The sequence below is a fragment of the Schistocerca serialis genome, chromosome 8 (genome assembly GCF_023864345.2).
Source record: "Schistocerca serialis cubense isolate TAMUIC-IGC-003099 chromosome 8, iqSchSeri2.2, whole genome shotgun sequence".
In the NCBI taxonomy this organism is placed as follows: Eukaryota; Metazoa; Arthropoda; class Insecta; order Orthoptera; family Acrididae; genus Schistocerca; species Schistocerca serialis.
The window spans coordinates 247,694,752-247,708,090 of record NC_064645.1 but is presented as its reverse complement, the minus strand read 5'-3'; the positions used below and the strand labels follow the sequence as shown (position 1 = coordinate 247,708,090).

Here is a 13,339-nt window from a genome sequence, read left to right as displayed (position 1 = left end):
CATCACAGCGAGTATGGCAGCGACGTCGAGAGAAGCCCCATTCTTCCAAGTTTTGGAGAGGCGCAATGGTATTACTACTGGCGTCTAGGTTTGGTTCAAATGGCTCTGAGCACTATGGGACTTAACTTCTAAGGTAATCAGTCCCCTAGAACTTAGAACTACTTAAACCTAATTAACCTAAGGACACAGCACACATCCATGCCCGAGGCAGGATTCGAACCTGCGACCGTAGTGGTCGCATGGTTCCAGACTGTAGCGCCAAGAACCGCTCGGCCACCTCGGTCGGCGTTCAGGTTTGGGATACTATCCGCTGTGACTTCAGACTATGGCTGGTAGTGACTGAGGGAACCCTCACGGTACATTACGTCACAGAGATCCTGCGTCATCATGTCTTATCTCTCATGACACAGTATCGTGGTTCTACTTTTCAACACAACAATGCACGTGCACACAGGTCACGTGTCTCTACGACATCTCTGCGTGATGTTGAATACGCCTGTGGCCAGGAAAACCCCCATATCTGTCCCCGATATAACATGTGTGGGATCTCGGACGCCCAAGTTGTCCCAGCGCCAGTATCCAAGATATTAAGAACCAGTTACAAAGTTGTGTGCTAGATTACCTCAGGAATGGATACAACGGAACAAAGGATACAACGGCACACGGTTCCAGGCCAGAAAGGGTGCCACGTCATATTGATTAGTGTGCTCTTAGTGCTAATTTTTTGTAAATTAGGTCAATTTTGTATTCACTGAAGTAACATTACATACCCTCTCAAGCCACGAAGTTCCATTTCGTTTCCCCCTCCTCTTCTGAGTGCTTCTCTTTTTGTGTCAGCTAGTGTATATCAAGGTAAGCCACTGCTTTAATGAATAACTTTACAAAACTGTACTTTTTCATTGTCCTTTAAGCCTGTTCTTACGGATAATACACTTGATTTCTAATAACACCTCCCGTTATTAAAGAAACTAGTAATCCTCTTACGAAGTACATGGTAGTCATTGCAGGAAGTGTAAATTTTGTTCGAGTTATTTACATTACAAATCTGACAGCATCAGAAAAAGTACAAACTTTGGAACACATAAGTGTCTGGAAAATGAAGCCTTACGTAATTTTGATTTGTCTTGTGTAAAAACTTAATTGATCGCTATTCGTGAGCCACATAAACTTAATATAGGTTGATTCTGTGATATTTTGATTAATCAGTGTTAATTTTATTGTAGTCTCCTCTTGAAAACCAGTTTATTTGCCCAAATTGCTATGTTAACACAATTACTGGATTATTAGTTTCGAAAATATATATTGCCATCCTCAGAACCATAACACCGGACAGTAGTAGTTACATCATACAACGGGTACACCACTGTTACATGAGTACTATACAATATGCGTAAAAAGTGAGGCATTACAATGACAAGAAACACAAATAACCGACGGGCGAAATGATACCGAGCGTCGCACTATTTCCGCCTGCATGACGGACGACGCAAATCAGGGCGGCAGTAACCCAGACCGGAACTGTGACTTTAACCCGGTGGCCGTCAAACATGTGTTCGTCCCAACCGCGGTTCTAAGCCGTATTTTATAATGATACGCTGCGAGCAGCAGAATCCAAAAACGTCAACTGACGTTAAGAGTATCTTAAGAACGCATTTTCCTTGCTTAGTAAGAAACAAAAATACTTAGAGAGACGGTAATATTTTAAAATATAATTAATGTTAATTGATGTTGTTGAATTCGGCTGTGAACTGTGATGTTTGCCTCTTACGTCAGGGGCAGACTGGTATGTAGCGCGGCCACTGCGGGGTTATACAAGTGAGAGGTGCAAGATTTTATTGTTTAACTTCCAAGGCTCACAACTAGAGCTGGGAAAGACCGACAGGGTAATGCCGATTGCCTGTAAACACTTTACAGTTACAAAAACGCGAGACTACACCTCTTAAACAGAAATAAACGCACACGAAATTTAAGAAATATTCTACTAAGAAAACACAGAAGACGCTAAATATGTAACTTTCTGCTTTCACTCCGCCGCTCTCTTCCTCCTCCTGTTTCGACCCATCTCCTCGCCCCCCCCCCCTCTCTCTGTCCACTTCCTCCTCCCCCTATCTGTGTCCATCTCCTTCTCTCATTACTGCCTGTCCATATCTGCCTCCCCCTTCTTTCTCCACATTATCATATTCATCCCAATAGAACGCAGGTGGTTCTTACTCCTACAGTACGTCTACCCTTATATACGAGGCCTGTTCAGAAAGTAAGCTCCGATTGATTGCCAAATTGAAACCACAGTGAACATCAGAAATGTTTTACTTGTAACAATTAGCTACACCTTTCAGCTACTTCTCTACGTAGTCGCCGTTCTGACTTAGACTTTTGTCATAGCGTTGTACCAACTTTTCAATAGCCTCATCATAGAAGGCAGCCGCCAGTGCTTTCCGCCAATTCTCCACGCTGGCCTACACCTCGTTGTCTGTGTCAAAATGTTGTCTTCAAAGACAGCGGTTCATGTGACCAGAGATGAAACTCAGGGGGAGACAATTGCGGACTGTATTGTGGGTAATCTCACATTTCCATTTGAAAACGATGCAGGAGCATCTTCATTGCCCCTGCAGAATGCGGCTGAGAATTGTCTTGAAGAAGAAACAGCACGACAGTTATGTAATGTTAGCTGCATAGCTTCAGGCGAAATTTCTCACCAGGCCCTCGTACTTGGCGGCAGACACTATTTTCTAGACATCTTTACGCACTCACTGCGAGCTCAGAAATGAGAAGAGCGACGTGATGCTAACTGGGGTTATACTAGAGATACTACCCAACACATCTGTGCAAAGCTTTATCGGATTTTCATAGTCGTTTCCATTTCGCGACCGATCGGAGCTTACTTTCTGAACGCCCCTCGTAATTAATATGTGTACTAGATTTTACACCCTCAGTGGCATTGTAGCGAGAAGGAAGTACTTGTCTGAGCGGTATCACTAACCTGGTGTCTTGCTGCTTCGGCAAGTCCCTCGTCGCACAGTAGTAGCGCTCAGTCGCCAGGTTCCATGTAGGTGGTGATCCTGCTGAAGTGGAATGTTTAGGGATGCCAGTTGTTAATTGTCAACAAGGTTTGTACTACACTTGTTTTAATACAGAAATTGCTTTGTCACACACGTCACAGAATCAGAATTTGCAATATGGCGGCTCTGGGCAACGCCGTTATATTCGACCCTTTACCACATTAACAGTTTTCTGGCTTGACATAATGATAGACACTGCACACGACACGTGGCGTTCTGATAACTAATAACTTCACTTTATATCTTTTTTAACAGCTGAAATATGTACTCGCGACCGTTATTTTAGAGCCGCCCCGGTTACTCGACCGTGCGTTTTGAGTGGCTCCTCGCGACTACCTCGCCCTGTCTTCCTGAAGGACAAGAGAGACCTCCCCACCTTTCTCTCTCAGACAATAAGGACACTCCTCTCGTTTCCTACACACACACACACACACACACACATATATATATATATATATATATATATATATATATATATATATATATATATACATATACATATATATATATATATATATATGTGTGTGTGTGTGTGTGTGTGTGTGTGTGTGTGTGTGTGTGTGTGCATATATATATATATATATATATATATATATATATCCAAACTTTCAGCCAGTGGGCGTTCAAATCCTTGTTGCTAGGCGGATCTGACGTCATGTTTGCCAACATTGTGACGGAAGTTTGTCTCGGAACACTGTCTCAGATTGTATGATCCTACTCCCGATAGTCGGATCTTGTCCCTACTAAGGTTGCACAACATTGCCTCCTATAATTTCATCTCTAATGCTCCTTGCTGATGCTTAATTATTAAATGTACATGTAGCCTGGCTGCTACTGAGCATTCCCGATATGCATAATACTTGGCTTAAACACGTGAAGGGAATGCACATATGTATTACAAATTCCGTGAAATCGTTACAGGAGCTAAGGATGAGCTTTTTCCCCGTGGTTTTGTCCACGTACGCACACGTCAAATATATGGCTCTGAGCACTATGGGACTTAACATCTATGGTCATCAGTCCCCTAGAACTTAGAACTACTTAAACCTAACTAACCAAAGGACATCACACAACACCCAGTCATCACGATGCAGAGAAAATCCCTGACCCCGCCGGGAATCGTCAAATATATTTCTCATATGTTTAACATATTTCACACGTAATTGTGCACTTATATTTCACCGGTATCTCCAGCGAATATCGTCCTGCAGTTTCATTTTCACGCAACTTAATATTTATGACGTTGTATCTCCTGAGCTATGTGCTGTACACTGATATAATTTTGCTGGTACATATTGTCTGAAAAATGTGTTGTGAACAGAGTTAGTAGCAACGAACTACGTGTCGTATATTCTGTGTTATATAAAGAAGTAATAAATTAAAACGTCCTGCCTCTTGCGGCAGTTTTACTGCATGAACAGCGAAAATGTAATAAACAATAAACTTCTTTCCTCTCATCAATCAATTTGTAATGACTGTCAGCGAGAAAAAGCTTCCTTATGATTTGAAATTGTGTGTAAAGTTTATTCCAAGTCACTAAAGGCCCTCATACTCAAATACTGAATGACTAGAGTACGGGTATTCGTCCGTCGTGTGTTAAACGGCTTTTTCAACCCCTCCCCCACCCCTTTGATAGGTCGTTCTTGCATCCACAGCCATCATTTCTAGAAGTAACTGATGCATACCAAGTTTGGTTGAGACCGACCCACTCGTTTAGGAGGAGATGTAGAACAAACATAACATGTACGTACATCCGTTTTCACAATATGTGTGGATGCTATTCGGAACACAAACGTATTTGTGGGGAGTAAATCATTTCGTAATCTTAAACATTATTTGTATAATAGATTTTTAGTAATTTGTGTATTGTCAAAAGTACCGGGTGATCCCAAAAAATAACAGAACATATAAAAAGGTGAGTGAAATATCAAATAAAAATGACCAGACAGAACAATAATCCCGAAAGCGCCCTTTTAGAACAAAACGTATGCAAATTTCAAAGAAACATCGTCAGAATGATAATGGTATCGAACGGTTCGTTTGACGCGTGTCGTCATCTGCTACTGAACAAGCATCACAAAGATACAGATTCGTTTCAACCGGCAGTGGTCATAATGTTTTGACCCATCAGTGTGTTCCATATGACATCCAAACGACAGCCAAGTCACCTAACCATGAGACGTATCACACATGTAAACATATAAATATTAGTAATGCAGAAATGAGCATCAGTGAGAACATATACCGTCAGATTGCCGGCCGCGGTGGTCTCGCGGTTAAGGCGATCAGTCCGGAACCGCGCGACTGCTACGGTCGCAGGTTCGAATCCTGCCTCGGGCATGGATGTGTGTAATGTCCTTAGATTAGTTAGGTTTAAGTAGTTCTAAGTTCTAGGGGACTGATGACCACAGAAGTTAAGTCCCATAGTGCTCAGAGCCATATACCGTCAGATTAAAACTGTGTACCGGACCGAGACTCGAACTCGGGACCTTTCCCTTTCGCGGGCAAGAGCTCTATCAGGAGCCGAGGAATTAAAGGTGTGAGGACGGGACGTGAGTCGTGCTTGGGTAGCTCAGTTGGTAGAGCACTTGCCCGCGAAAAGTAAAGGTCCCGAGTTCGAGTCTCGGCCCGGCACACAGTTTTAATCCGCCAGGAAGTTTCATATCAGCGCACACTCCGCTGTAGAGTGAAAATTTAATTCTAGAAACATTTACCGTGGTTTTGCCACTTACTCTGCGAATTGCTACGATTAACGAATGACATTAACATGGTGTTACAGGTCAAAGCTGTGGACGGCGATACGGGGCGGCCACAGGATGTGGTGTACTCCATCTCAGGGCCAGGCGTCGTCGTTGCTGGCACCGACGAGGGGTTCTTCAGTGTGGATGCGAACACTGGGGACGTGTTCGTGCACAAGGTGACTTCTCTCTGCAGAGCTCTCAATATGAAATGAGGCTTTCCCCGATCCACTCACAACACTCACAAACAGTCCGTGGTATCCCCAAATACACTGCCAGAAAATAAAGTAGTACACTCTTTTAGGTGTTTCCAATTCACGCAAGATTTATTGTTGCAATAGTGCACAATGAGTACATTCAATGATTACATTTACAGGTCAATAGCACAAGCGGTTATGAGGTATCAACCCAGGCTGAAACACCCATATTAGCATGTGGTGAGGTGCTGACTGTGGTATTCAGTCAATCGTGCTCGACCTGTTCACGTACTTCTGAAAGAGTTGTTGATGGACGAGCGCACGAGTCACTTCTCATCCCATCATATCCCACACGTGCTCGATCAGAAACAAGTCTGGAGAATGTGCTGGCCAGGGAAGTTGCCCCACGTCTTGCAGAGCATGTAGAGTTCCACGGCCAGTGTGAGAGTGAGCGTTATTTTTTTGGAAAAACACATCACCTGCCTGTTACAAGAACGGCAAAAGAACAGGTCTAACAACATTCTGCACGTACCGAACGCTGTTTAGCGTCCCCTCCAGAAACAGCAAAGGTGAACGAGAGTTGTAGCTTATCGCACCCCAGACCACAAGGACTGGTGCAGAGCCAGCGTGTCTTAGATGCATGCACTCTACATGACAGGTCTATGTCGTAAGCGGAAAGTACGAGGGATGTCCAGAAAAGTAGGTTCCGATTGATCGCGAAATGGAAACCGCAGTGATAATCAGAAACGTTGTATGTGTAACAGCTACACCTTCCAGCTACTTCTCTACGTAGTCGTCGTTCTGAATTAGATATCTGTCGTAGCGCTGTACTAACTTTCCAGTACACTCATCATACACTACTGGCCATTAAAATTGCTACACTAAGAAGAAATGCAGATGATAAACGGGTATTCATTGGACAAATATATTATACTAGAACTGACATGTGATTACATTTTCACGCAATTTGGGTGCATAGATTCTGAGAAATCAGTACCCAGAACAACGACCACTGGCCGTAATAACGGCCTTGATACGCCTGGGCATTGAGTCAAACACAGCTTGGATGGCGTGTACAGGGACAGCTGCCCATGCAGCTTCAACACGATACCACAGTTCATCAAGAGTAGTGACTGGCGCATTGTGACGAGCTAGTTCCTTGGCCCCCATTGACCAGACGTTTTCAAATGGTGAGCGATCTGGAGAATGTGCTGGCCAGGGCAGCAGTCGAACATTTTCTGTATCCAGAAAGGCCCGTATAGGATCTGCAACATGCGGTCGTGCATTATCTTGCTCAAATGTAGGGTTTCGCAGGGATCGAACGAAGGGTAGAGCCACGGGTCGTAACGTATCTGAAATGTAACGTCCACTGTACAAAGTGCCGTCCATGCAAACAAGAGGTGACCGAGACGTGTAACCAATGGCACCCCATACCATCACGCCGGGTGATACGCCAGTATGGCGATGACGAATATACGCTTCCAATGTGCGTTCACCGCGATGTCTCCAAGCACGGATGCGGCCATCGTGATGCTGTAAACAGAACCTGGATTCATCCGAAAAAATAACGGTTTGCCATTCGTGCACACAGGTTCGTCGTTGAGTACACCATCGTAGGCGCTCCTGTCTGTGATGCAGCGTCAAGGGTAACCGCAGCCATGGTCTCCGAGCTGATAGTCCATGCGGCAGCAAACGTCGTCGAACTGTTCGTAGAGATGGTTGTTGTCTTGCAAACGTCCCCATCTGTTGACCCTGCACGATCCGTTACAGCCACGGGGATAAGATTTCTGTCGTGTCGACTGCTAGTGATACGAGGCCGTTGGGATCCAGCACGGCGTCCCGTATTACCCTCCTGAGCCCGCCGATTCCATATTCTGCTAACAGTCCTTTGATCTCGACCAACGCGAGCAGCAATGACGCGATACGATAAACCGCAATCGCGATAGGCTACAATCCGACCTTTATCAAAGTCGGAAACGTGATGGTACGCATTTCTCCTCCTCACACGAGGCATCACAACAACGTTTCTCCAGGGAACGCCGGTCAACTGCTGTTTGTGTATGAGAAATCGGTTGGAAACTTTCCTCATGTCAACACGTTGTAGGTGTCGCCACCAGCGCCAACCTTGTGTGAATGCTCTGAAAAGCTCATCATTTGCATATCACAGCATCTTCTTCCTGTCGGTTAAATTTTGCGTCTGTAGCACGTCATCTTCGTGGTGTAGCAATTTTAATGGCCAGTAGTGTAGAAGACAGCCGCCAGTGCTTTCCGACAATTCTCTACGCTGGCCTACAGCTCGTTTTCTGTGCCAAAATGTTGTCTTCATAGCTAACGGTTATGTGAGCAGAGATGAAACTCAGAGGGAGTCAATTACAGGGTGTATTGTGGGTAAACAGACATTTCAAACCGATAACGATGCACGAGCATTTTCATTGCCCTGCAGAATGCGGCTGAGAATTGTCTTGAAGAAAAACCGCACGACAGTTGTGTTATGTTGGCTGCATAGCTTCAGGCGAAATTTATCACCAGCTCCTCGTACTTGGCGGGAGACACTATTTTCTAGACATCTTTACGCGCTCACTGTGAGCTCAGAAATGAGAACAGCGACGCGATGCTATCTAGGGTCATATTAGAGACCCTGCCAAACACATCTGTGCAAAGCTTTATCGGATTATTACAGTCGTTTCCATTTCGTGACCGATCGGAACTTACTTTCTGGACACCCCTCGTACCACCACTGCTGTGCAGGCAGAATCTGCTTACATCCTGAAGCTGCGTATGTCGATGCTGCGGCGTGAGTGCAAGACGGGGTAGAAGCGTGTGTGCCTATATATCCAATAGTGAACAGGTTCGCAACATTTCGTGTTGACACGTCTGGGCTCACAAGCCCTGTTATACTACTGATCATTAAAATTGCTACACGACGAAGATGACGTGCTACAGACGCTAAATTTAACCGACAGGAAGAAGATGCTGTGATATGCAAATGATTAGCTTTTCAGAGCATTCACACAATGTTGGCGCTGGTGGCGACACCTACAACGTGCTGACATGAGGAAAGTTTCCAACCGATTTCTCATACAGAAACAGCAGCTGACCGGCGTTGCCTGGTGAAACGTTGTTGTGATGCCTCGTGTAAGGAGGAGAAATGCGTACCATCACGTTTCCGATTTTGATAAAGGTCGGATTGTGGGCTATCGCGATTGCGGTTTATCGTATCGCGACATTGCTGCTCGCGTTGGTCGAGTTCCAATGACTGTTATGAGAATATGGAATCGGTGGGTTGAGGAGGGTAATACGGAACGCCGTGCTGGATCCCAATGGCCCCGTATCACTAGCAGCTAAGATGACAGGCATCTTATCCGCATGGCTGTAACGGATCGTGCAGCCACGTCTCGATACCTGAGTCAAGAGATGGGATCGTTTGCAAGACAACAACCATCTACACCAACAGTTCGACGACGTTTGCAGCAGCATGGACTATCAGCTCGGAGACCATGGCTGCAGCTGCTCTTGACGCTACATCACAGACAGGACTGCCTGCGATGGTGTACTCAACGACGAACCTGGGTGCACGAATAACAAAATGTTATTTTTTGGGATGAATCCAGGTTCTGTTTACAGCATCATGATGGTCGCATCCGTGTTTGGCGACATCACGATGAACGCACTTTGGAAGTGTGTATTCGTCATCGCCATAATGGCGTATCAACCGGCGTGATGGTATGGGGTGCCATTGGCTACACCTCTCGGTCACCTCTTCTTCGCACTAACGGCACTTAGATCAGTGTACGTTACGTTTCAGATGTGTTACGACCTGTGGCTCTACCCTTCATTCGATCCCTGCGAAACACTACATTTCAGCAGGATAATGCACGGCCACATGTTGCAGATCTTGTACGGGTCTTTCTGCTGCCCTGTCGAGCACATTCTCCAGATCTCTCACCAATTGAAAATGTCTAGTCAATGGTGGCCAAGCAACTGGCTCGTCACAATACGCCAGTCACTACTTTTGATGAACTGTGGTATCGTGTAGAAGCTGCATAGGCAGCTGTACCTGTACACGCCAACCAAGCTCTGTTTGACTCAATGCCCAGGCATATCAAGGCCAGAGGTGGCTGTTTTGGCTACTGATTTCTCAGGATCTATGCACCCAAATTGCGTGAAAATGTAATCACATCTCCAGTTCTAATATATTTTTGTCCAATGAATACCTGTTTATCATCTGCATTTCTTCTTGGTGTAGAAATTTTACCGACCAGTAGTGTATCTGCGTTTTGGTTAGCTGTGCGATTTGCCACTGCTGTCCTTACAGTACGACGATCCTAGCGGGCGTCTGTGCTGCGTGGACGTCTGGAACCTCATCTATGGGTGTGACTATGTTCACGTAAGCAGTGATACCAGCATCGCTACACAACTGACGTAGCACGTCCCACTTGGGTGGCATTTCTCCGAAGGGACCATCCAGTCACTCGGTAGGTCACAATTTGACACATTTCAGACTGGCTCATTTGGCTGCAGGAAGCACGAGTGCGTTTCTGTGACATGGTTGCTCCTTGCTTCACGCGTATGCACCACATTGGTCCTTTTGGCTGTGAACATGCCCTATTAAATGATAGACACAGATGACGCTCTGGTAGCTATGCCACTTCGCTATCTGTTGCCGGGCGATGACGATATCATTACCAGCACATCGACTACACCCCAAGTGGCGTATGCAGTCGTCGGATCAAAATTTTCCAGCAGCGTAGTTCGCGGCGAATGAAATGGTACCGCCGATTTCCTTTCCCATCCTTCCCAATTCTACATCTGCATCAATACTCCGCAAATCGTGTTTATGTGTACACCACTGTCTCCTCACTCCTTTCCTGTCCCATTCGCGACTGATCCATGGTCAGAATGACTGTTGGTAATCCTCTGTGCGAGCTCGAATCTCTTAATCTTGTCTTCATGGTCCTCTTACGAAGTTTAGTAGGCGGAAGCAATATACTGATTGACTCTCCTAGGAACGTACACTCCTGAATTTTTAACAATAAACCGCAACGTGATGCATAACGCGTTTTTCGAAGCTTCCGCCTCTTTAGTTGGCTGAGCATCTCTGCGACGCTTTCGCGCTTAGTAAATGAACGTGTGATGAAACGCGCTACTTTTCATCGGATTTTATCTATTTCATATCTCAAACTTTGTGGTAGGCCGGCTCTGCGGTAGACTGGCGAGCAATACTGAAGTATCGGTTGAACTAAAGTTTCGTAAGCTGGATCCTTCGTTGGTTGACAGAGCGTCCTGAGGGTTCTTCTAATTGATCAGTCTGGCAGCTGTCTTTCCTACGATGAGTTTTATGTGATCTTTCCACTACGAATTGCTCCGAACACATGAATGTAGCTTCTTCCAGTGATTAGCAGTCCTGTAAACATAAAATATTTTGTGTTTCCGCCGATTTCTGCGCAGTACGTTACATTTTTACATTTACAGCTACATCATTACTCTGCAGTTTGCAGTTAAGTGCCGAGCAGAGGATACATTGAACCACCTTCAAGCTACTTCTCTACCGTTTCACTCTCGAACAGCGCACGAAAAAAACGAACACTTAAATCTTTCCGTGCGAGCTCCGATTTCACTTATTTTCTGATGATGGTCGTTTCCTATGTAGATGGACGCCAGCAAAGTATTTTCACCCTCTGAGGAGAAAGCTCCTGTTTGAAATTTCATGAGAAGATTGTGCCGCAACGAAAAACGCCTTTATTTTACCATCCCAATGCATGTCTCATATCCATTGTACACTCCTTCTTCTCCTAACTTTTTTTTGTGTTGCGGATCAGCTGCCAATTCCTGCAACAGGCGTCAGTTCTCTGCAGAGCTGGAACACTGTTTGTCTCTGCTTGGCACTTGGCTCAATTTACCCTCCCAACGTACGCTGAGATGGCCAAATTCATAGCACAGCGAGATGTACATACACAGATGGCGGTAATATCCTGTACACAAGATGTAAGAGTGCAGCACATCAGCGGAGCTGTCATTTGTACTCAGGTGATTCATGTGAAAATGTTTCCGACGCGATTATGCTTGCACGACTGGAATAAACAGACTTTGAACGCGGAATTGTAGATGTAGCGAGACGTATGGGACATTTCGGAAATCGTTAGGAAATTCAATATCCCGACATCCACAGTGTCAAGAGTGTGCCGAGAATACCAGATTTCGGGCATTGTCTGTCACCAAGGTCAACGGAATGGCCGAAGGCCTTTACTTAACGACCGAGAGCAGCGGCGTTTGCGTAGAGCCGTCAGCGCTTACAGACAAGCAACAGTGAGTGAAATGACAACAGAAATTAAATGTATGATATACGGCGAACGTATCCGTTAGAAAAGAGCAGCTAAATTTGGCCTTAATGGGCTATGGCAGCAGACGACCAAACACGAGTGCCTCTGTAACAGCACGACATCGCGTACAGAGCCTCTTCATCTACATCTACATTTATACTCCGCAAGCCACCCAACGGTGTATGGCGGAGGGCACTTTACGTGCCACTGTCATTGCCTCCCTTTCCTGTTCCAGTCGCGTATGGTTCGCGGGAAGAACGACTGTCTGAAAGCCTCCGTGCACGCTCGAATCTCTCTAATGTTACATTCGTGATCTCCTCGGGAGGTATAAGTAGGGGGAAGCAATATATTCAATACCTCATCCAGGAACGCACCCTCTCGAAATCTGGACAGCAAGCTACACCGCGATGCAGAGCGCCTCTCTTGCAGAGTCTGCCACTTGAGTCTCCTAAACATCTCCGTAAAGCTATCACGTTTACCAAATAACCCTGTGACGAAACGCGTCGCTCTTCTTTGGATCTTCTCTATCTCCTCTGTCAACCCGACCTGGTACGGATCCCACACTGATAAGCAATACTCAAGTATAGGTCGAATGAGTGTTTTGTAGTCACCTCCTTTGTTGATGGACTACATTTTCTAAGGACTCTCCCAACGAATCTCAACCTGTCACCCGCCTTACCAAGAATTAATTTTATATGATCATCCCACTTCAAATCGTTCCGTACGCATACTCCCAGATATTTTACAGAAGTAACTGCTACCAGTGTTTTTTCTACTATCATATAATCATACAATAAAGGATCCTTATTTCTATGTATTCGCAATACATTACATTTGTCTATGTTAAGGGTCAGTTGCCACGCCCTGCACCAAGTGCCTATCGGCTGCAGATCTCCTGGGCTCGTGACCATTTCGGTTGGACTGCAGATGACTGGGAAACCGTGGCCTGGTCAGATAAATCGAGATTTCAGATGGTAACAGCTGATGGTAGGGTTCGAGTCTGGCACAGATCCCATGAAGCCATG

The 13,339-nt window shown here is 45.4% G+C and overlaps 1 protein-coding gene across 1 annotated transcript in view; it reads left to right on the top strand.

The window, feature by feature from the left end:
* Positions 1–13,339, top strand: part of LOC126416954 (putative neural-cadherin 2) — a 96,728-nt gene that overhangs the window by 17,629 nt on the left and 65,760 nt on the right. The window contains exon 4 of the mRNA XM_050084835.1: positions 5,839–5,976. Coding sequence (XP_049940792.1) covers positions 5,839–5,976 — 138 coding nt within the window. The remainder of the gene's footprint in view (positions 1–5,838; positions 5,977–13,339) is intronic.